Source organism: Salmo salar, chromosome ssa13 (assembly GCF_905237065.1).
Source record: "Salmo salar chromosome ssa13, Ssal_v3.1, whole genome shotgun sequence".
In the NCBI taxonomy this organism is placed as follows: Eukaryota; Metazoa; Chordata; class Actinopteri; order Salmoniformes; family Salmonidae; genus Salmo; species Salmo salar.
This window is the reverse complement of record NC_059454.1, coordinates 612501-640256: the sequence shown is the minus strand read 5'-3', so window position 1 is coordinate 640256 and position 27756 is coordinate 612501. Positions and strand designations below refer to the sequence as shown.

Sequence of the window (27756 nt, the reverse complement as noted above, 5' to 3'; positions counted from 1 at the left end):
TGCAACAAGTCAGCAACGCAAGAGTAAGTGTCAATTGGCTTTTTCATAGCCGATCATTGAGAGTATCTCTACCGCTCCTGCTGTCTCTAGAGAGTTGACAACAGCAGGTCTGGGACAGGTAGCACGTCCGGTGAATAGTCCAGGCAGAAGCACAGATTTCCACAGTCTTTCCCAGGTTTCTTGGACATCAAAATGATTGAGTGGTGTAGTGTGTCTTGGAATCAGAACTACAGGCTATTTGTCTAAGAACAATGAGTTGGTCATGAAGTAGAGGGGGATCCACTTTGTTTTAGGTGAATCGGGACTTTATGCTGATGTTCGACGATGAAACATCCTCTAAACTCCGTGAAAAGTGGGACGCTGTATTGAAGCCTAAAGTCAAACTGGTAACCCCTGACTACGACCACTGGTTTGTGTCGCCTCCTGAAGTCTGCAAAAAAATAATAAAAAATGCCAGAGAATAACAGTGAAACCAGGAAGTAGATTTTCTCATGGGTAGTGTAATGTTTCATACTCAGTGATGTTTTATGTGATTTTGGAGTGTTTTGCCTTTTTCTTGCCCTCAGACTGGGACAGTATGTCCTCCCTGCTGCTTCATCTCCCCCCACCACCAGCAGGAGGGAAGAGGACCAAGATCAGTGATGCTGTTGTGGGCAGACTAGTGCTCTTTCAGAAGGTAAGATACAGTAATTGCTGTGTAATTTCTCCTTTGGGTTTCTCTTCATTGTCTTCACATGTGGAGAGTGACTTAAAAAGACCCCTTTTGTGTGTTGCAGTCATGCTGCAACATTGAAGACCATCTTGAATGGGAGCCATGGTCGACAGCCATACCTCCTTGCCATCGGAAGAAGACACAGCCAGATTGACAACTACTACCTGCATTCACGGTAGCCTGACCGTCAGGTAGCCGGATCGTCAGGTAGCCGGATCGTCAGGTAGCCGGATCGTCAGGTAGCCGGACCGTCAGGGAGCCTGACCGTCGTCAGGGAGCCTGACCGTCGTCAGGGAGCCTGACCGTCGTCAGGGAGCCTGGTCGTCAGGTAGCCGGACCGTCAGGTTGCCGGACCGTCAGGTAGCCTGATAACAGATCAGAACGCACATCATTGATTTGATAATTACAAAATTTTCCCCATACTGGGAATAGGTTTATTTATACCCTCTCCCTCGGTATGGGCTGCCAGTCAGGCTTTATCAGGTCAAGGACTAAACGGGATTCTCAGTAAGTACTGTACTTCCCTGTAAAACAATTTAAACTTCTTCCAAAAATCCTTTTAAAAGGAGTTAAAGCAAACCCCACAACTTTACTTCATGTAAAGTTACCATCTAGCTCTCATGTACCAACATATTGCCACAGTCCGTGCTATGGTGAAACTGGCAGTCCTGTAGATCTTAAATAGTTGGACGGTGAACCTTGCATCCAGCCAATTCATGAAAGTCAGGACAAGGACACTGCAAAGATACATTATTTTTAGAGTTGAAAAATAGATTTAGCAGGCATTTCTAATTAACTGTGGAGTGGAGCTTTATAGTGAGACTACGTGTTGACATCAAGCGCCCTGCATACCTTCCTTTATTCAAAATACACCGTTTCCGTCGTCCTTTATTTGGAATACACCGTTTCCATCATCCTTTATTCAGAATACACCGTTTCCGTCATCCTTTATTCAGAATAGACCGTTTCCGTCATCCTTTATTCAGAATAGACCGTTTCCGTCATCCTTTATTCAGAATAGACCATTTCCGTCATCCTTTATTTGGAATACACCGTTTCCATCATCCTTTATTTGGAATACACCGTTTCCATCATCCTTTATTCAGAATAGACCGTTTCCGTCATCCTTTATTTGGAATAGACCGTTTCCGTCATCCTTTATTTGGAATAGACCGTTTGAGTTTATTTGAGTTTATTTTATTTTTACAGGGACAGTGCACATTAATCAACGTTTCAGTAAAAGTGCCGGTTTTAGCCAGCCGGCTAATTTTCAACCGCAGTCCCTGGGCAGGTTATTAAAAACAATTACAATATAGACAATCATTGAACAGTGAGCACACGCAGAGTAACATAGGACAAGCAAGACATAGCATACAGACAGAGCAACATAGGACAAGCAAGATGTAGCATACAGACAGAGCAACATAGAACAAAAAGCAACAAGACAAAATCCATAAAAACAACAAAGTGTTTCCACACCTCACAAGCTACAGACAACATGGAAAGCGGCAATACACAGCTAGGGATTATGTTCACAAGTCTGATTGACCTTTAGCCATGTCTTCATGCATTTTGTGAAAGTGTGATATGTGGTGCAGTTATGTGTGTCTGATGGCAGTGTATTCCAGACATGGGAAGCTCTCACAGAGAAAGCAGATTTACTAAAGGTGCTTTTCCTTAAGGGAACTATACAGTCACCTCTCATGGCAGACCTTGTGGATCTGCTGCCATATGTTTGGGTTTTCTGTTTTACAAAAATACTGAGTGGAGGGGGAGCTAGGCCATTTAGGATCTTGAATACAAGACATGCGTCGGTGTATTGCACAAGATTTTCCCAACTCAGGAGCTCATGCTTTCTGAGGATGTAACAGTGATGATGGCTATTGGGCTTTCTATCGAGCACTTTGAGAGCCTGTTTGTAGACAGACTGAATAGGTTTTAATGTTGTATAGCAAGCTTGGGTCCAACTAGTCAAGCAGTATGTTAAGTGGGGGAGTATCATCGATTTGAAATACAGTTTTGCTACCTCTGTGGTCAAACAATTTCGTATAAATCGGAAATTAGCTAGGTTGAATTTGGTTATTTGAATGACCTTTTTCACATGCTTTTTAAAAGAGAGGTTGGAATCAAGTATGATTCCAAGGTACTTAAAATCAGATACCACCTGGAGCTTCTCCCCTGACACATAGACATCTGGCTCAGTAGCATCTGTTGCCCTCTTTGTGAAGAACATGCAAACTTTTTTTTTCACATTGAGATGCAAACACGAGTCACTGAGCCACTTTGTAACCTGGACCATTACAGTAGTGAGTTCTTGTGCAGCTTGTTGTTTGCTCTTTGCATGCACATATATCACTGTATCATCTGCATACATTTGAACTTCAGACCCAGTGCAGACGGAAGGCAGATCATTAATGTACAAGCTGAACAGGAGGGGCCCCAGTATTGACCCTTGGGCACGCCCACATCATAGCTAAGAGTGGGCGACAGCTCATTGCTCACACTGACACACTGAGTTCTGCCTTCAAGGTATGATTTCATCCATCTCAAGGCATCGGGGGAAAAGTTGAACTTGGACAATTTTGTGATGAGAATCTCATGGTTAACAGTATCGAGAATCTCATGGTTAACAGTATCGTTAACAGTTTCCGTCATCCTTTATTTGGAATACACCGTTTCCATCATCCTTTATTGAAAATACACCGTTTCCGTCATCCTTTATTTGGAATACACCGTTTCCTTCATCCTTTGTCTCAATTAAGTTAGACAAAATAAAAATCCACCTGTCGAACGGATTCAAATAAAATAGAACGTCTCCTATAATCAGCCAGTTCGATTAAATAGAACAGTTGAATAAACCTGGGTGACTGAAAACCTGCCTATTGTATTGTGAGTTTATTATTTTTATTTTATTTAACCAGGAAGGGCTCATTGAGATTTAAAATCTCTTTTTCAAGAGCGTCCTGGCCAAGATAGGCAGCACCAAGTCATTACGAAAATTACAGACAAACAACATGAAAAACTACAAGTAATCTAGTAAAAACCATATAATTCACAAGAGTATAACAAAATCAAAACAGCAAATTAAAAACATTGACAGGTCAGGGAATCAGTCTCAAGATCATTCATCAGTTATTTAAAAACACCAATCGGGACAAGTTCTTCCAGTTTAAAAGTATTTTGTAAGGCCCACCACATTTCTGAACAATAAAAATGCCCAAATAAAAAGGTAGTAAACCCAAAATAGCTTTGTAAATAAAAGTATACCAGTGACTGAGCCTACGAGTGACTAGAGAAGGCCAGCCAGCCCTGGTATACAAAGTGCAGTGGTGCGTAAGGGTTTTGCAGTTTAAAATAAATCTCAAAGTGCCATGGTAAAGGGTGTCAATTGATCTCAAACACTGAGCGGAAGCATTCATATATAAAATATCCCCATAGTCTAGTAAAGGCATAAATGTAGCTGATACTAGCCTCCTGGCTTCAAAAGAAAAACAGGCCTTATTCCTAAAATAAAATCCCAATTTCAGCTTCAATTTTTTTGTAAGTTGTTGAATATGCAATTTTAAAAAGAGAGGCCGTCATCAATTAAAATTCCAAGATATTTATATGAGGTTACATTCTCAATCTCCTTGCCCTGACTGGTAGTAATAGGTGAATGTTTCAGAGGTATATTTCTTGCTTTAGAAAACACCATTAGTTTAGTTTTGTCAGTAGTGAGGTTAAGCTTCAATTGGCACAAGGTATGTTGAACAGTATAAAAAGCATTTTGCAAGTTCTGGAAAGCTTTTGTAAGAGACGAGGCACAACAATAAATAACAGTATCATCAGCATAAAAATGAAGTTGCGCATTGGACATTTTTGTCTAAATTATTTATATAAATAGTGAATAAGAGAGGACCAAGTACAGAGCCTTGGGGCACACCATTACAGACAGACAATTTAACAGACATGAGCCAATCAGATTGAGTGCACTGAGTTCTATCAGACAGATAGTTCGCAAACCATACAACTGCATGCTCCGAAAGACTTACACTCGACAATCTCTGTCTCAGTATAACATGATCAACTGTATCAAAAGCCTTAGAGAGATCAATAAAAAGTGAGAGACGCTGTTTTTGTGATTGTTCTCTTCAAAGAGCACCTTCGTCTCTTCAACAGTTTGAGAGTTTTGACCCATACAAGCACTCCAAAAAAAAAACATTGTTTCTTCTCAGGATTATAGAAGTTAATTTCCCATCAAAAAAAAGTCAACCATCTCAACCCCCTCCAAAAAAGAGACAAAGCCTGTTACAATTCTAACTTTATTTTTCCCCCATAAAAACAATTCTCTTCACAATGTATTTACAGGTACATATACACATGCCAGAGTGACAGACATATGGCTGATCTCTCAACTCCTCAATGTCATTACAAACCACTGTTTAGTGTCACGTTGGATTATTGTCCCTAGCCTGACCAGGCCAAAAAGTAGTGCACTATTATAGGGAAATAGGGTGGCATAAGGGATACACAATAGTTTCCTCTGATAGAGATCTCTTCCTTAAAATAGGTCCAGACCTGTGTGTTGTTGACCACCCAGAATGAGAAAGAATATAAAAATTGTACAGCCGGTAGAAAAACAAAACAGTTAACATCCTAAAAGCACCCCATTCCCTTCATAGTGCACTACTTTTTGACCAGGGAAAATTGGGAAGCCCAGTTGGGAAGCCCAGTTGGGAAGCCCAGAGGACTCTGGTCTAAAGTGGTGCACTATGTAGGAGATATGGTTCCCTTAGCGCGTTGCTGCTCTGATTGTAGACGATTTAATAAAAAAAACACATGCATGCAGAGAATCACTAAACTACAACTACAGTCCTACGAGCCAGACAGCGGTTCAGTTACAACTACAGTTCTACGAGCCAGACAGCGGTTCAGTTACAACTACAGTCCTACGAGCCAGACAGCGGTTCAGTTACAACTACAGTCCTACGAGCCAGACAGCGGTTCAGTTACAACTACAGTCCTACGAGCCAGAACACCGGTTCAGTTACAACTACAGTCCTACGAGCCAGACAGCGGTTCAGTTACAACTACAGTCCTACGAGCCAGACAGCGGTTCAGTTACAACTACAGTCCTACGAGCCAGAACACCGGTTCAGTTACAACTACAGTCCTACGAGCCAGAACACCGGTTCAGTTACAACTACAGTCCTACGAGCCAGAACACCGGTTCAGTTACAACTACAGTCCTACGAGCCAGAACACCGGTTCAGTTACAACTACAGTCCTATGAGCCAGAGCACCGGTTCAGTTACAACTACAGTCCTACGAGCCAGACACCGGTTCAGTTAAAATTACAGTCCTACGAGCCAGACAGCGGTTCGGTTACAACTACAGTCCTACGAGCCAGACAGCGGTTCGGTTACAACTACAGTCCTACGAGCCAGACAGCGGTTCGGTTACAACTACAGTCCTACGAGCCAGACAGCGGTTCGGTTACAACTACAGTCCTACGAGCCAGACAGCGGTTCGGTTACAACTACAGTCCTACGAGCCAGACAGCGGTTCGGTTACAACTACAGTCCTACGAGCCAGACAGCGGTTCGGTTACAACTACAGTCCTACGAGCCAGACAGCGGTTCGGTTACAACTACAGTCCTACGAGCCAGACAGCGGTTCAGTTACAACTACAGTCCTACGAGCCAGACAGCGGTTCAGTTAAAGAACATGCAATGTAACACTCACTAGCAACAGGAAGACACAACGGACGCGTTCCAGGCTGACTACACTGCAGATGCCTGCCTAGATAGGTGTTTAACACAACAGCTAACCACATCCTATTATATAGCAATGACGTGGCGCACAACAATGGGTTGATGCAATGCAGCATATGTAATGTAGTCAGCCTGGAACGCAACCAAATTTCAAGAAATGACTAGGAAGGAATTGACTTAAACCTTTAAAAAAAAAAAACGCTCCAATCAAAACAATATACAACACAGCCCAGTCAAAAAAACACCCTTTAAAATCACACCGGCTTGCGTCCCAAAAACGGCACCCTGTTTCCTATATAGTGCACTAGTCTGGTTAAAAGCAGTTCACTTTAAAGGGTATAGGGTGTGATTTGGGAGGCAAACCACTGTCAATAAATCAAGCCATACATACTCATGTCCAGGAGCTCCAAACACAGAGAACAAAGTGTTAGGAGGGAAAAGTCATTAAGATCACTATTCAGCAATATAACTATCAGCAATATAACTACCCAAGACAGATAAACCCAGGACAGATTCATCCCAGGACAGAGTAATAATAAAGAATCTCTAACCCAAGACAGATTAATACATAAAGAATCTCTAACCCAGGACAGATTAATAATAAAGAATCTCTAACCCAAGACAGATTAATACATAAAGAATCTCTAACCCAAGACAGATTAATAATAAAGAATCTCTAACCCAAGACAGATTAATACATAAAGAATCTCTAACCCAAGACAGATTAATACATAAAGAATCTCTAACCCAGGACAGATTAATAATAAAGAATCTCTAACCCAAGACAGATTAACAATAAAGAATCTCTAACCCAAGACAGATTAATAATAAAGAATCTCTAACCCAAGACAGATTAATACATAAAGAATCTCTAACCCAAGACAGATTAATAATAAAGAATCTCTAACCCAAGACAGATTAATACATAAAGAATCTCTAACCCAAGACAGATTAATAAAGAATCTCTAACCAAGACAGATTAATAAAGAATCTCTAACCCAAGACAGATTAATACATAAAGGATCTCTAACCCAAGACAGATTAATACATAAGGAATCTCTAACCCAAGACAGATTAATACATAAAGAATCTCTAACCAAGACAGATTAATACATAAAGAATCTCTAACCAAAACAGATTAATAAAGAATCTCTAACCAAGACAGATTAAACCCAAGACAGATTAATACATAAAGAATCTGTATGTCCACTAACCAGGAGATGGGTCAAAGTGTGCAACCTAAAATGGCACCCTATACAGGGCACTACCATAGACCAGGGTCAATAGGGAAGAGGGTGCCATAGGGCTCTGGTCTAAAGTAGTGCACTATATAGGGAATAGGGTTCCATAGGGCTCTGGTCTAAAGTAGTGCACAATATATAGGGAATAGGGTTCCATAGGGCTCTGGTCTAAAGTAGTGCACTATATAGGGAATAGGGTTCCATAGTGCTCTGGTCTAAAGTAGTGCACTATATAGGGAATAGGGTTCCATAGGGCTCTGGTCTAAAGTAGTGCACAATATATAGGGAATAGGGTTCCATAGGGCTCTGGTCTAAAGTAGTGCACAATATATAGGGAATAGGGTTCCATAGGGCTCTGGTCTAAAGTAGTGCACAATATATAGGGAATAGGGTGCCATAGGGCTCTGGTCTAAAGTAGTGCATAATATAGGGAATAGGTCTCTGGTCTAAAGTAGTGCACTATGCATGTAGGGAATAGGCTGGCGCAGCGGTCTAAGGCACTACATCTCAGTGCAAGAGTCCCTGGTTTGAATCCAGGCTGTATCCCATAGGGCAGCGCACAATCGTCCCAGCGTCGTTCGGGTTTGGCCGGGGGTAGGCCGTCATTGTAAATAAGAAATTGTTCTTAACTGACTTGCCTAGTTAAATAAAACATATATACAAATACAGGGAAGAGAGCGCTATTTCAGACAGAGCCAAAGAGAGTAACCACCTTTTAAGGGTTACATTAGGAACGAGAGCGTGTTAGGTAAATATAGCAATACTGAGTCTGTGGGGTCAGAGCACACCGACAGGTAACAGGATAGGTCAGGGGTCACCACCTGTAACGGGATAGGTCAGGGGTCACCACCTGTAACCAGGATAGGTCAGGGGTCACCAGGATAGGTCAGGGGTCACCACCTGTAATGGGATAGGTCAGGGGTCACCACCTGTAACGGGATAGGTCAGGGGTCACCACCTGTAACGGGATAGGTCAGGGGTCACCACCTGTAACGGGATAGGTCAGGGGTCACCACCTGTAACGGGATAGGTCAGGGGTCACCACCTGTAACGGGATAGGTCAGGGGTCACCACCTGTAACGGGATAGGTCAGGGGTCACCACCTGTAACAGGTTCGCCAGTTGTTTGACTTCAAAAAACAATTATACGCTTTAAATCGTTTCAAAAGTTGAAAAAGGCAGCTTTGGTTGGTATGGGATAGGGAATGGATTATAAATAGGCATTATTTACAGAGTCTATGTTCAATGTAACAACCTGCGAAACGCAGCTGGTTTCTAAAATGACTCAAATCTGCTCAACTCCACCACAGCCCCCTCTTCTGGTGAGACTTGGTGTTGCAGGTTTAAACTATTTCAGCCTTCTTGTCCTTTACGTTTCTCATTTTATATTCCGTAGTACATCCCTGTGAGACTTATTGCTAGGAATTCTTTGTCTGCTGCCTGTTTTATTGATTTATCCTTTATGATATCAGGAAGTCCCACTGAAACCAAGGTCTGTTTATTAGATCAGGAAGTCCCACTGAAACCAAGGTCTGTTTATTAGATAAGCCTGTTGTAAGATCTAATATTTAGCCTAACTGTTACTAACTGTTCATTTGGCCCAGCTTTTATTATGTTAATCCTTCACACTCGTTCCTGGATACGGGCTGAAAATGGCAGATTTGGATACTGATAAACGCCCTGAATTGGAACGCAGTGGCTGTACAGTAACATGCTATAGATGACGTCAGAGCTCAGTGGCTGTACAGTAACATACTGTAGATGACGTCAGAGCTCAGGGGCTGTACAGTAACATGCTATAGATGACGTCAGAGCTCAATGGCTGTACAGTAACATGCTATAGATGACGTCAGAGCTCAGTGGCTGTACAGTAACATGCTATAGATGACGTCAGAGCTCAGTGGCTGTACAGTAACATGCTATAGATGACGTCAGACATCAGTGGCTGTACAGTAACATGCTATAGATGACGTCAGAGCTCAGTGGCTGTACAGTAACATGCTATAGATGACGTCAGAGCTCAGTGGCTGTACAGTAACATGCTATAGGTGACGTCAGAGCTCAGTGGCTGTACAGTAACATGCTATAGATGACGTCAGAGCTCAGGGGCTGTACAGTAACATGCTATAGATGACGTCAGAGCTCAGGGGCACTTCATAGTGCTGTGTGGGTTTTGACTGACAGAGCCCTTTACATTCCATCCCTAGTTAGTGGTCAGTGACCTTGTTCTCCACCAGGGCGGCAACCTGCTGTAGACGATAGGCCAGCTGCATCTTCTGTCCCGCTGCATCCTCTTCCAGAGACGCGATGATCTACAGACAGACAGACAGACAGACAGAGACAGACAGACAGACACTATCAGATAATATAGTAGATTACAGTAGAGACACAATGACCTACAGCAGGGCTTTGCAACATGCTGCCCACGGACAAATATATTCAATTATTTTTTAGGAACTCAGTCGGGGTCTCAACATGCCGTTGACCGTTGTTATACTAGAATACACAAGGTACAACGTCAGCAGTCACCCAATCAGCCCATGGCAGCAAACATTTTTCAGATTGGTAAATTAGTCCAGCTATCTGAACTTGTAGTAAAAGCATTGTTGAATTACCATCAGTTATTATATTAAAAACTGCAAACGTGTGCCTCCACCCCATGGCAAAATGTGTAGAATTGCAGGAAATTAGCTTTAAAACTCTCTTCACCCCATGGCAAAATTTGTATAATTTATGAAATGACTTAGAAAATTGTAAATTACTTGAAGGTTCGCCACAGTTCATTTGGCAAACACGCTCAGGACCCCCAGTCTGAGGTTCTGAGCGCTCTGGAGCAGATTTTCATCAAAGATCTCTCTGTACTTTGCTTCTTTCATCTTTCCCTCGATCCTGACTAATCTCCCAGTCCCTGCCGCTGAAAAACATCCCCACAGCATGATGCTGCCACCACCATGCTTCACCGTAGGAATGGTGCCAGGTTTCCTCCAGACGTGACGCTTGGCATTCTGGCCAAATAGTTCAATCTTGGTTTCATCAGACCAGAGAGTCTTGTTTCTCATGGTCTGAGAGTCTTTTGATGCCCTTTGGGAAACTCCAAGCGGGCTGTCATGTGCCTTTTACTGAGGACTGGCTTCCGTCTGGCCACTCTACCATAAAGGCCTGATTGGTCGAGTGCTGCAGAGATGGTTGTCCTTCTGCAAGGTTCTCCCATCTCCACAGAGGAACTCTGGAGCTCTGTCAGTGACCGTTGGGTTCTTGGTCACCTCCCTGACCAAGGCCCTTCTCCCCGGATTGCTCAGTTTGGCTGGGCGGCCAGGTCTAGGAAGAGTCTTGGTGGTTCCAAACTTCTTCCATTTAAGAATGATGGAGGCCACTGTGTTCTTAGGGACCTTCAATGCTGTAGAAATGTTTTGGTACCCTTCCCCAGATCTGTGCCTCGACACAATCCTGTCTCGGAGCTCTACGGACAATTCCTTGGACCTCATGTCTTGGTTTTTGCTCTGACATGCACTGTCAACTGTGGGACCTTATATAGACAGGTATGTGCCTTTCCAAATCATATCCAATCAATTGAATTTACCACAGGTGGACTCCAATAAGTTGTAAAAACATCTCAAGGATGATCAATGCAAACAGGATGCACCTGAGCTCAATTTAGAGTCTGATAGCAAAGGGTCTGAATACTTATGTAAATAATGTCTTTTTTTTATACATTTGCAACAAAACCAAAAATGTTTTGCTTTGTCATTAAGGGGTATTGTGTGTAGATTGATGAGGATTTTTGTTTGTTTGTTTAATCCATTTTAGAATAAGGCTGTAACGAAACAAAATGTGGAAAAAGTGAAGTGGTCTGAATACTTTCCGAAGGCGCTATATGTGTGTACCTGGTCATAGTACTTGTTGATGTACTTGTACAGCTCGTGCAGAGCCACCAGACTGTTCATCTCTGAGGCAAAACTCTGAAATAGAAAGATACACATTACTGCAACCTACTGGGTAAATACTGCTACTGCCCAGGCAGAATAGAGGGGAGCAGACTAGAATAGAGGGGAGCAGAGCAGAATAGAGGGGAGCAGAGCAGAATAGAGGGGAGTAGAATAGAACAGAGGAGAGTAGAGCAGAATAGAGGGGAGTAGAGCAGAATAGAGGGGAGTAGAGCAGAGTAGAATAGAGGGAAGCAGAGTAGAATAGAGGGGAGCAGAGCAGAATAGAGGGGAGCAGAGCAGAGTAGAGGGGAGCAGAGTAGAGGGGAGCAGAGTAGAGTGGAGCAGAATAGAGTGGAGCAGAGCAGAATAGAGGGGAGCAGAGCAGAATAGAGGGGAGCAGAGCAGAATAGAGGGGAGCAGAGCAGAATAGAGGGGAGCAGAGCAGAATAGAGGGGAGCAGAGCAGAGGGGAGCAGAGTAGAGGGGAGCAGAGCAGAGGGGAGCAGAGCAGAGGGGAGCAGAGTAGAGGGGAGCAGAGTAGAGGGGAGCAGAGTAGAGGGGAGCAGAGTAGAGGGGAGTAGAATAGAACAGAGGGGAGTAGAGCAGAATAGAGGGGAGTAGAGCAGAATAGAGGGGAGTAGAGCAGAATAGAGGGGAGTAGAGCAGAATAGAGGGGAGTAGAGCAGAGTAGAATAGAGGGGAGCAGAGTAGAATAGAGGGGAGCAGAGTAGAATCGAGGGGAGCAGAGCAGAATAGAGGGGAGCAGAGCAGAATAGAGGGGAGCAGAGCAGAATAGAGGGGAGCAGAGCAGAATAGAGGGGAGCAGAGCAGAATAGAGGGGAGCAGAGCAGAATAGAGGGGAGCAGAATAGAGGGGAGCAGAGCAGAGGGGAGCAGAGCAGAGGGGAGCAGAGCAGAGGGGAGCAGAGCAGAGGGGAGCAGAGTAGAATAGAGGGGAGCAGAGCAGAACAGAGGGGAGCAGAGCAGAGGGGAGCAGAGTAGAGGGGAGCAGAGTAGAGGGGAGCAGAGTAGAGGGGAGCAGAGCAGAACAGAGGGGAGCAGAGCAGAATAGAGGGGAGTAGAGCAGAATAGAGGGGAGTAGAGCAGAATAGAGGGGAGTAGAGCAGAATAGAGGGGAGTAGAGCAGAATAGAGGGGAGTAGAACAGAGTAGAATAGAGGGAAGCAGAGTAGAATAGAGGGGAGCAGAGTAGAATCGAGGGGAGCAGAGTAGAATCGAGGGGAGCAGAGCAGAATAGAGGGGAGCAGAGCAGAATAGAGGGGAGCAGAGCAGAATAGAGGGGAGCAGAGCAGAGTAGAGTGGAGCAGAGTAGAGGGGAGCAGAATAGAGGGGAGCAGAGCAGAATAGAGGGGAGTAGAGCAGAGTAGAATAGAGGGAAGCAGAGTAGAATCGAGGGGAGCAGAGCAGAATAGAGGGGAGCAGAGCAGAATAGAGGGGAGCAGAGTAGAATCGAGGGGAGGAGAGTAGAATAGAGGGGAGCAGAGCAGAATAGAGGGGAGCAGAGCAGAATAGAGGGGAGTAGAGCAGAATAGAGGGGAGTAGAGCAGAATAGAGGGGAGCAGAGCAGAATAGAGGGGAGTAGAGCAGAATAGAGGGGGGCAGAGTAGAGTGGAGCAGAGTAGAGTGGAGCAGAGTAGAGTAGAGTGGAGCAGAGGGGAGCAGAGCAGAATAGAGGGGAGCAGAGCAGAATAGAGGGGAGCAGAGCAGAGGGGAGCAGAGTAGAGGGGAGCAGAGTAGAGGGGAGCAGAGCAGAGGGGAGCAGAGTAGAATAGAGGGGAGCAGAGCAGAACAGAGGGGAGTAGAGCAGAATAGAGGGGAGTAGAGCAGAATAGAGGGGAGTAGAGCAGAATAGAGGGGAGTAGAGCAGAATAGAGGGGAGCAGAGCAGAATAGAGAGGAGCAGAGCAGAATAGAGGGGAGCAGAGCAGAGTAGAGGGGAGCAGAGTGGAGTGGAGCAGAATAGAGTGGAGCAGAGCAGAATAGAGGGGAGCAGAGCAGAGCAGAATAGAGGGGAGCAGAATAGAGGGGAGCAGAGTAGAGGGGAGCAGAGTAGAGGGGAGCAGAGTAGAGGGGAGTAGAGCAGAATAGAGGGGAGTAGAGCAGAATAGAGGGGAGTAGAGCAGAATAGAGGGGAGCAGAGTAGAATCGAGGGGAGCAGAGTAGAATCGAGGGGAGCAGAGTAGAATAGAGGGGAGGAGAGCAGAATAGAGGGGAGCAGAGCAGAATAGAGGGGAGCAGAGCAGAATAGAGGGGAGCAGAGCAGAATAGAGGGGAGCAGAGCAGAGTAGAGGGGAGCAGAGTAGAGTGGAGCAGAGTGGAGTGGAGCAGAATAGAGTGGAGCAGAGCAGAATAGAGGGGAGCAGAGCAGAATAGAGGGGAGCAGAGCAGAATAGATGGGAGCTGAGCAGAATAGAGGGGAGCAGAGTAGAGGAGAGCAGAGTAGAGGAGAGCAGAGTAGAGGGGAGCAGAGCAGAGTAGAGGGGAGCAGAGCAGAATAGAGGGGAGCAGAGCAGAATAGAGGGGAGCAGAGCAGAATAGAGGGGAGCAGAGCAGAATAGAGGGGAGTAGAGCAGAATAGAGGGGAGCAGAGCAAAATAGAGGGGAGTAGAGCAGAATAGAGGGGAGTAGAGTAGAGTGGAGGGGAGCAGAGTAGAGGGGAGCAGAGTAGAGGGGAGTAGACTAAAGTAGGGTTTAAATCCACTCACCCCAGACAACTCTGTTAGAGTAGAGTTCATCTCTTGGTAACAGCCAGACGCTGCACTGTGGATGTCACTGTAGTACCTGGAACAATACCCACGGAACACACTGTAATACCTGGAACAATACCCACAGAACACACTGTAATACCTGGAACAATACCCACAGAACACACTGTAATACCTGGAACAATACCCACAGAACACTATAATACCTGGAACAACACCCACAGAACACTATAATACCTGGAACAATACCCACAGAACACTGTAATACCTGGAACAATACCCACAGAACACACTGTAATACCTGAAACAATACCCACAGAACACATTGTAATACCTGGAACAATACCCACAGAACACTGTAATACCTGGAACAACACCCACAGAACACTGTAATACCTGGAACAACACACTATAATACCTGGAACAATACCCACAGAACACACTGTAATACCTGGAACAATACCCACAGAACACTGTAATACCTGGAACAACACACTGTAATACCTGGAACATTACCCACAGAACACTGTACTACCTGGAACAATACCCACAGAACACACTGTAATATCTGGAACAATACCCACAGAACACACTGTAATACCTGGAACATTACCCACAGAACACTGTAATACCTGGAACAATACCAACAGAACACACTGTAATACCTGGAACACCACCCACAGAACACTGTAATACCTGTAACAACACCCACAGAACACTATAATACCTGGAACAACACCCACAGAACACTGTAATACCTGGAACAATACCCACAGAACACTGTAATACCTGGAACAATACCCACAGAACACACTGTAATACCTGGAACAATACCCACAGAACACTGTAATACCTGGAACAACACACTGAAATACCTGGAACAATACCCACAGAACACTGTAATACCTGGAACAATACCCACAGAACACTGTAATACCTGGAACAATACCCACAGAACACAATGTAAAACCTGGAACATTACCCACAGAACACACTGTAATACCTGGAACAACACTGTAATACCTGGAACAATACCCACAGAACAATGTAATACCTGGAACAACACCCACAGAACACTGTAATACCTGGAACAACTGCCACAGAACGCTGTAATACCTGGAACAATACCCACAGAACACACTGTAATACCTGGAACAATACCCACAGAACACTGTAATACCTGGAACAACACACTGTTATACCTGGAACAATACCCACAGAACTCTATAATACCTGGAACAATACCCACAGAACACTGTAATACCTGGAACAATACCCACAGAACACACTGTAATACCTGGAACAATACCAACAGAACACACTGTAATACCTGGAACAATACCCACAGAACACTGTAATACCTGGAACAACACACTGTAATACCTGGAACAATACCCACAGAACACACTATAATACCTGGAACAACACGCACAGAACACTGTAATACCTGGAACAACTGCCACAGAACGCTGTAATACCTGGAAAAATACCCACAGAACACACTGTAATACCTAGAACAATAGCCACAGAACACTGTAATACCTGGAACAACATCCACAAAACACTGTAATACCTGGAACAACACCCACAGAACACTGTAATACCTGGAACAACACACTGTAATACCTGGAACAATACCCACAGAACACTATAATACCTGGAACAATACCCACAGAACACTGTAATACCTGGAACATTACCCACAGAACACTGTAATACCTGGAACATTACACACAGAACACTGTAATACCTGGAACATTACACACAGAACACTGTAATACCTGGAACAACACCCACAGAACACTGTAATAGCTGGAACAACACACTGTAATACCTGGAACAATACCCACAGAACACTATAATACCTGGAACAATACCCACAGAACACACTGCAAAACCATGAACAATACCCACAGAACACACTGTAATACCTGGAACATTACCCACAGAACACTGTAATACCTGGAACATTACACACAGAACACTGTAATACCTGGAACAATACCCACTGAATACACTATAATACCTGGAACAATACCCACAGATCACACTATAATACCTGGAACAACACCCACAGAACACTGTAATACCTGGAACATTACACACAGAACACTGTAATACCTGGAACATTACACACAGAACACTGTAATACCTGGAACAATACCCACAGAATACACTATAATACCTGGAACAATACCCACAGATCACACTATAATACCTGGAACAACACCCACAGAACACTGTAATACCTGGAACAATACCCACAGAACACTGTAATACCTGGAACATTACCCACAGAACACACTGTAATACCTGGAACAACACTGTAATACCTGGAACAATACCCACAGAAAACACTGATATACCTGGAACAATACCCACAGAACACTATAATACCTGGAACAACACCCACAGAACACTGTAATACCTGGAACAACTGCCACAGAACGCTGTAATACCTGGAACAATACCCACAGAACACACTGTAATACCTGGAACAACACGCACAGAACACTGTAATACCTGGAACAACTGCCACAGAACGCTGTAATACCTGGAAAAATACCCACAGAACACACTGTAATACCTAGAACAATAGCCATAGAACACTGTAATACCTGGAACAACATCCACAAAACACTGTAATACCTGGAACAACACCCACAGAACACTGTAATACCTGGAACAACACACTGTAATACCTGGAACAATACCCACAGAACACTATAATACCTGGAACAATACCCACAGAACACTGTAATACCTGGAACATTACCCACAGAACACTGTAATACCTGGAACATTACACACAGAACACTGTAATACCTGGAACATTACACACAGAACACTGTAATACCTGGAACAACACACTGTAATACCTGGAACAATACCCACAGAACACTATAATACCTGGAACAATACCCACAGAACACTGTAATACCTGGAACATTACCCACAGAACACTGTACTACCTGGAACAATACCCACAGAACACACTGCAAAACCATGAACAATACCCACAGAACACACTGTAATACCTGGAACATTACCCACAGAACACTGTAATACCTGGAACATTACACACAGAACACTGTAATACCTGGAACAATACCCACAGAATACACTATAATACCTGGAACAATACCCACAGATCACACTATAATACCTGGAACAACACCCACAGAACACTGTAATACCTGGAACATTACACACAGAACACTGTAATACCTGGAACATTACACACAGAACACTGTAATACCTGGAACAATACCCACAGAATACACTATAATACCTGGAACAATACCCACAGATCACACTATAATACCTGGAACAACACCCACAGAACACTGTAATACCTGGAACAATACCCACAGAACACTGTAATAGCTGGAACATTACCCACAGAACACACTGTAATACCTGGAACAACACTGTAATACCTGGAACAATACCCACAGAAAACACTGATATACCTGGAACAATACCCACAGAACACTATAATACCTGGAACAACACCCACAGAACACTGTAATACCTGGAACAACTGCCACAGAACGCTGTAATACCTGGAACAATACCCACAGAACACACTGTAATACCTGGAACAATACCCACAGAACACTGCAATACCTGTAACAACACCCACAGAACACTATAATACCTGGAACAACACCCACAGAACACTGTAATATCTGGAACAATACCCACAGAACACACTGTAATACCTGGAACAATACCCACAGAACACTGTAATACCTGGAACATAACACTGTAATACCTGGAACAATACCCACAGAACACTATAATACCTGGAACAATACCCACAGAACACTGTAATACCTGGAACATTACCCACAGAACACTGTACTACCTTGAATAATACCCATAGAACACACTGTAATACCTGGAACAATACCAACAGAACACACTGTAATACCTGGAACAATACCCACAGAACACTGTAATACCTGGAACAACACACTGTAATACCTGGAACAATACCCACAGAACACTATAATACCTGGAACAATACCCACAGAACACTGTAATACCTGGAACATTACCCACAGAACACTGTAATACCTGGAACATTACCCACAGAACACTGTAATACCTGGAACAACACCCACAGAACACACTGTAATACCTGGAACAACACACTGTATACCTGGAACAATACACACAGAACACATTGTAATACCTGGAACAATACCCACAGAACACTGTAATACCTGGAACAATACCCACAGAACACTGTAATACCTGGAACAATACCCACAGAACACAATGTAAAACCTGGAACATTACCCACAGAACACACTGTAATACCTGGAACAACACTGTAATACCTGGAACAATACCCACAGAACACTGTAATACCTGTAACAACACCCACAGAACACTATAATACCTGGAACAACACCCACAGAACACTGTAATACCTGGAACAATACCCACAGAACACACTGTAATACCTGGAACAATACCCACAGAACACTGTAATACCTAGAACAACACACTGTAATACCTGGAACAATACCCACAGAACTCTATAATACCTGGAACAATACCCACAGAACACTGTAATACCTGGAACAATACCCACAGAACACACTGTAATACCTGGAACAATACCAACAGAACACACTGTAATACCTGGAACAATACCCACAGAACACTGTAATACCTGGAACAACACACTGTAATACCTGGAACAATACCCACAGAACACACTATAATACCTGGAACAACACGCACAGAACACTGTAATACCTGGAACAACTGCCACAGAACGCTGTTATACCTGGAAAAATACCCACAGAACACACTGTAATACCTAGAACAATAGCCACAGAACACTGTAATACCTGGAACAACACACTGTAATACCTGGAACAATACCCACAGAACACTATAATACCTGGAACAATACCCACAGAACACTGTAATACCTGGAACATTACCCACAGAACACTGTACTACCTGGAACAATACCCACAGAACACACTGCAATACCATGAACAATACCCACAGAACACACTGTAATACCTGGAACATGACCCACAGAACACTGTAATACCTGGAACATTACACACAGAACACTGTAATACCTGGAACAATACCCACAGAATACACTATAATACCTGGAACAATACCCACAGATCACACTATAATACCTGGAACAACACCCACAGAACACTGTAATACCTGGAACATTACACACAGAACACTGTAATACCTGGAACATTACACACAGAACACTGTAATACCTGGAACAATACCCACAGAATACAGTATAATACCTGGAACAATACCCACAGATCACACTATAATACCTGGAACAACACCCACAGAACACTGTAATACCTGGAACAATACCCACAGAACACTGTAATACCTGGAACATTACCCACAGAACACACTGTAATACCTGGAACAACACTGTAATACCTGGAACAATACCCACAGAAAACACTGATATACCTGGAACAATACCCACAGAACACTATAATACCTGGAACAACACCCACAGAACACTGTAATACCTGGAACATTACCCACAGAACACACTGTAATACCTGGAACAACACTATAATACCTGGAACAACACCCACAGAACACTGTAATACCTGGAACATTACACACAGAACACTGTAATACCTGGAACATTACACACAGAACACTGTAATACCTGGAACAATACCCACAGAATACAGTATAATACCTGGAACAATACCCACAGATCACACTATAATACCTGGAACAACACCCACAGAACACTGTAATACCTGGAACAATACCCACAGAACACTGTAATACCTGGAACATTACCCACAGAACACACTGTAATACCTGGAACAACACTGTAATACCTGGAACAATACCCACAGAAAACACTGATATACCTGGAACAATACCCACAGAACACTATAATACCTGGAACAACACCCACAGAACACTGTAATACCTGGAACAACTGCCACAGAACGCTGTAATACCTGGAACAATACCCACAGAACACACTGTAATACCTGGAACAATACCCACAGAACACTATAATACCTGGAACAACACCCACAGAACACTGTAATATCTGGAACAATACCCACAGAACACACTGTAATACCTGGAACAATACCCACAGAACACTGTAATACCTGGAACAACACACTGTAATACCTGGAACAATACCCACAGAACACTATAATACCTGGAACAATACCCACAGAACACTGTAATACCTGGAACATTACCCACAGAACACTGTACTACCTTGAATAATACCCACAGAACACACTGTAATACCTGGAACAATACCAACAGAACACACTGTAATACCTGGAACAATACCCACAGAACACTGTAATACCTGGAACAACACACTGTAATACCTGGAACAATACCCACAGAACAATATAATACCTGGAACAATACCCACAGAACACTGTAATACCTGGAACATTACCCACAGAACACTGTAATACCTGGAACATTACCCACAGAACACTGTACTACCTTGAATAATACCCACAGAACACACTGTAATACCTGGAACAATACCAACAGAACACACTGTAATACCTGGAACAATACCCACAGAACACACTGTAATACCTGAAACACCACCCACAGAACACTATAATACCTGGAACAATACCCACAGAACACACTGTAATACCTGGAACAATACCCACAGAACACACTATAATACCTGGAACAATACCCACAGAACACACTATAATACCTGGAACAATACCCACAGAACACACTATAATACCTGGAACAACACCCACAGAACACTGTAATACCTGGAACAATACCCACAGAACACACTATAATACCTGGAACAACACCCACAGAACACACTATAATACCTGGAACAACACCCACAGAACACTGTAATACCTGGAACAATACCCACAGAACACTGTAATACCTGGAACAATATCCACAGAACACTGTAATACCTGGAACAACACCCACAGAACACACTGTAATACCTGGAACAACACACTGTATACCTGGAACAATACACACAGAACACACTGTAATACCTGGAACAATACCCACAGAACACTATAATACCTGGAACAATACCCACAGAACACTATAATACCTGGAACAACACCCACAGAACACTGTAATACCTGGAACAATACCCACAGAACACACTGTAATACCTGGAACAATACCCACAGAACACTGTAATACCTGGAACATTACCCACAGAACACTGTAATACCTGGAACATTACCCACAGAACACTGTAATACCTGGAACAATACCCACAGAACACACTGTAATACCTGGAACAACACCCACAGAACACTGTAATACCTGGAACAACACCCACAGAACACTGTAATACCTGGAACAATACCCACAGAACACTGTAATACCTGGAACAATACCCACAGAACACACTGTAATACCTAGAACAATAGCCACAGAACACTGTAATACCTGGAACAACACCCACAGAACACCGTAATACCTGGAACAACACCCACAGAACACTGTAATACCTGGAACAACACACTGTAATACCTGGAACAATACCCACAGAACACTATAATACCTGGAACAATACCCACAGAACACTGTAATACCTGGAACATTACCCACAGAACACTGTACTACCTGGAACAATACCCACAGAACACACTGCAATACCATGAACAATACCCACAGAACACACTGTGATACCTGGAACATTACCCACAGAACACTGTAATACCTGGAACATTACACACAGAACACTGTAATACCTGGAACAATACCCACAGAATACACTATAATACCTGGAACAATACCCACAGAACACACTATAATACCTGGAACAACACCCACAGAACACTGTAATAACTGGAACAATACCCACAGAACACTGTAACACCTGGAACAATACACACAGAACACTGTAATACCTGGAACATTACCCACAGAACACACTGTAATACCTGGAACAATACCCACAGAATACTGTAATACCTGGAACAACACCCACAGAACACTGTAATACCTGGAACAATACCCACAGAACACTGTAATACCTGGAACATTACCCACAGAACACTGTACTACCTGGAACAATACCTACAGAACACACTGTAATACCTGGAACAATACTCACAGAACACTGTAATACCTGGAACATTACCCACAGAACACTGTAATACCTGGAACATTACCCACAGAACACTGTAATACCTGGAACAATACCCACAGAACACACTGTAACACCTGGAACAATACTAACAGAACACACTGTAATACCTGGAACAATACCCACAGAACACACTGTAATACCTGGAACAACACACTATAATACCTGGAACAATACCCACAGAACACACTGTAATACCTGGAACAATACCCACAGAACACACTATAATACCTGGAACAATACCCACAGAACACACTATAATACCTGGAACAATACCCAGAGAACACATTATAATACCTGGAACAACACCCACAGAACACTGTAATACCTGGAACAATACCCACAGAAACACTATAATACCTGGAACAACACCCACAGAACACACTGTAATACCTGGAACAATACCCACAGAACACACTGTAATACCTGAAACAACACCCACAGAACACTGTAATACCTGGAACAATACCCACAGAACACACTGTAATACCTGGAACAATACCCACAGAACACTGTAATACCTGGAACAATACCCACAGAACACTGTAATACCTGGAACAATACCCACAGAACACACTGTAATACCTGGAACAATACCCACAGAACACTGTAATACCTGGGACAATAACAACAGAACACTGTAATACCTGGAACAACACACTGTAATACCTGGAACAATACCCACAGAACACTATAATACCTGGAACAATACTTACAGAACACACTATAATACCTGGAACAACACCCACAGAACACACTGTAATACCTGGAACAACACCCACAGAACACTGTAATACCTGGAACAATACCCACAGAACACTATAATACCTGGAACAACACCCACAGAACACACTGTAATACCTGGAACAATACCCACAGAACACACTGTAATACCTGGAACAACACCCACAGAACACACTGTAATACCTGGAACAACACCCACAGAACACTGTAATACCTGGAACAATACCCACAGAACACACTGTAATACCTGGAACAATACCCAAAGAACACTGTAATACCTGGAACATTACCCACAGAACACTGTAATACCTGGAACATTACCCACAGAACACACTGTAATACCTGGAACAATACCCACAGAACACTGTAATACCTGGAACAACACCCACAGAACACTGTAATACCTGGAACAATACCCACAGAACACTGTAATACCTGGAACAATACCCACAGAACACTGTAATACCTGGAACAATACCCACAGAACACACTGTAATACCTGGAACAATACCCACAGAACACTGTAATACCTGGAACAATACCCACAGAACACACTGTAACACCTGGAACAATACCCACAGAACACTGTAATACCTGTAACAACACCCACAGAACACTATAATACCTGGAACAACACCCACAGAACACTGTAATACCTGGAACAATACCCACAGAACACTGTAATACCTGGAACAATACCCACAGAACACTGTAATACCTGGAACATTACCCACAGAACACACTGTAATACCTGGAACAATACCCACAGAACACTGTAATACCTGGAACATTACCCACAGAACACACTGTAACACCTGGAACAATACCCACAGAACACTGTAATACCTGTAACAACACCCACAGAACACTATAATACCTGGAACAACACCCACAGAACACTGTAATACCTGGAACAATACCCACAGAACACTGTAATACCTGGAACAACACACTGTAATACCTGGAACAATACCCACAGAAACACTATAATACCTGGAACATTACCCACAGAACACTGTAATACCTGGAACATTACCCACAGAACACTGTACTACCTGGAACAATACCCACAGAACACACTGTAATACCTGGAACAATACCCACAGAACACACTGTAATACCTGGAACAATACCCACAGAACACTGTAATACCTGGAACAACACACTGTAATACCTGGAACAATACCCACAGAACACTATAATACCTGGAACAATACCCACAGAACACTGTAATACCTGGAACATTACCCACAGAACACTGTAATACCTGGAACATTACCCACAGAACACTGTACTACCTTGAATAATACCCACAGAACACACTGTAATACCTGGAACAATACCAACAGAACACACTGTAATACCTGGAACAATACCCACAGAACACACTGTAATACCTGAAACACCACCCACAGAACACTATAATACCTGGAACAATACCCACAGAACACACTGTAATACCTGGAACAATACCCACAGAACACACTATAATACCTGGAACAATACCCACAGAACACACTATAATACCTGGAACAATACCCACAGAACACACTATAATACCTGGAACAACACCCACAGAACACTGTAATACCTGGAACAATACCCACAGAACACACTATAATACCTGGAACAACACCCACAGAACACACTATAATACCTGGAACAACACCCACAGAACACTGTAATACCTGGAACAATACCCACAGAACACTGTAATACCTGGAACAACACCCACAGAACACACTGTAATACCTGGAACAACACACTGTATACCTGGAACAATACACACAGAACACACTGTAATACCTGGAACAACACCCACAGAACACTGTAATACCTGGAACAACACCCACAGAACACTGTAATACCTGGAACAACACCCACAGAACACTGTAATACCTGGAACAATACCCACAGAACACTGTAATACCTGGAACAATACCCACAGAACACTGTAATACCTGGAACAATACCCACAGAACACTGTAATACCTGGAACAATACCCACAGAACACAATGTAATACCTGGAACAATACCCACAGAACACACTATAATACCTGGAACAACACCCACAGAACACACTATAATACCTGGAACAACACCCACAGAACACTGTAATACCTTGAACAACACACTATAATACCTGGAACAATACCCACAGAACACACTGTAATACCTGGAACAATACCCACAGAACACACTATAATACCTGGAACAACACCCACAGAACACTGTAATACCTGGAACAATACCCACAGAACACACTATAATACCTGGAACAACACCCACAGAACACTGTAATACCTGGAACAATACCCACAGAACACACTATAATACCTGGAACAACACGCACAGAACACTGTAATACCTGGAACAACTGCCACAGAACACTGTAATACCTGGAAAAATACCCACAGAACACACTGTAATACCTAGAACAATACCCACAGAACACTGTAATACCTGGAACAACACCCACAGAACACTGTAATACCTGGAACAACACCCACAGAACACCGTAATACCTGGAACAACACACTGTAATACCTGGAACAATACCCACAGAACACTATAATACCTGGAACAATACCCACAGAACACTGTAATACCTGGAACATTACCCACAGAACACTGTACTACCTGGAACAATACCCACAGAACACACTGCAATACCATGAACAATACCCACAGAACACACTGTAATACCTGGAACATTACCCACAGAACACTGTAATACCTGGAACAATACACACAGAACACTGTAATACCTGGAACAATACCCACAGAATACACTATAATACCTGGAACAATACCCACAGAACACACTATAATACCTGGAACAACACCCACAGAACACTGTAATAACTGGAACAATACCCACAGAACACTGTAATACCTGGAACACTACACACAGAACACTGTAATACCTGGAACAATACCCACAGAACACACTGTAATACCTGGAACAATACCCACAGAATACTGTAATACCTGGAACAACACCCACAGAACACTGTAATACCTGGAACAATACCCACAGAACACTGTAATACCTGGAACATTACCCACAGAACACTGTAATACCTGGAACATTACCCACAGAACACTGTACTACCTGGAACAATACCCACAGAACACACTGTAATACCTGGAACAATACCCACAGAACACTGTAATACCTGGAACATTACCCACAGAACACTGTAATACCTGGAACATTACCCACAGAACACTGTAATACCTGGAACAATACCCACAGAACACTGTAATACCTGGAACAACACCCACAGAACACACTGTAATACCTGGAACAACACACTGTAATACCTGGAACAATACACACAGAACACACTGTAATACCTGGAACAACACCCACAGAACACTGTAATACCTGGAACAACACCCACAGAACACACTGTAATACCTGGAACAACACCCACAGAACACTGTAATACCTGGAACAATACCCACAGAACACTGTAATACCTGGAACAATACCCACAGAACACTGTAATACCTGGAACAATACCCACAGAACACTGTAATACCTGGAACAATACCCACAGAACACACTGTAATACCTGAAACACCACCCACAGAACACTGTAATACCTGGAACAATACCCACAGAACACTGTAATACCTGGAACAATACCCACAGAACACTGTAATACCTGGAACAATACCCACAGAACACTGTAATACCTGGAACAATACCCACAGAACACACTGTAATACCTGAAACACCACCCACAGAACACTATAATACCTGGAACAATACCCACAGAACACACTATAATACCTGGAACAATACCCACAGAACACACTATAATACCTGGAACAACACCCACAGAACACTGTAATACCTGGAACAATACCCACAGAACACACTATAATACCTGGAACAACACCCACAGAACACACTATAATACCTGGAACAACACCCACAGAACACTGTAATACCTGGAACAATACCCACAGAACACTGTAATACCTGGAACAATACCCACAGAACACTGTAATACCTGGAACAATACACACAGAACACACTGTAATACCTGGAACAATACCCACAGAACACTATAATATCTGGAACAATACCCACAGAACACTATAATACCTGGAACAACACCCACAGAACACTGTAATACCTGGAACAATACCCACAGAACACACTGTAATACCTGGAACATTACCCACAGAACACTGTAATACCTGGAACATTACCCACAGAACACTGTAATACCTGGAACATTACCCACAGAACACTGTAATACCTGGAACATTACCCACAGAACACACTGTAATACCTGGAACAACACCCACAGAACACTGTAATACCTGGAACAACACCCACAGAACACTGTAATACCTGGAACAATACCCACAGAACACTGTAATACCTGGAACAATACCCACAGAACACACTGTAATACCTAGAACAATAGCCACAGAACACTGTAATACCTGGAACAACACCCACAGAACACC

General features: G+C 43.2%; 1 protein-coding gene across 1 annotated transcript in view; it reads right to left on the bottom strand.

The window, feature by feature from the left end:
• Window positions 1–9776: 9776 nt before the first annotated feature.
• LOC106593983 (plexin-B3-like) overlaps window positions 9777–27756 on the bottom strand; it is a 98797-nt gene continuing 80817 nt past the window's right edge. Inside the window, exons 5-7 of the mRNA XM_045692794.1 lie at window positions 14354–14429; window positions 11590–11664; window positions 9777–10017 (exon numbers count right to left, since the gene is read on the bottom strand). Of these exons, the coding sequence (XP_045548750.1) occupies window positions 9913–10017; window positions 11590–11664; window positions 14354–14429 (256 nt within the window). The 3' untranslated portion in view covers window positions 9777–9912. The remainder of the gene's footprint in view (window positions 10018–11589; window positions 11665–14353; window positions 14430–27756) is intronic.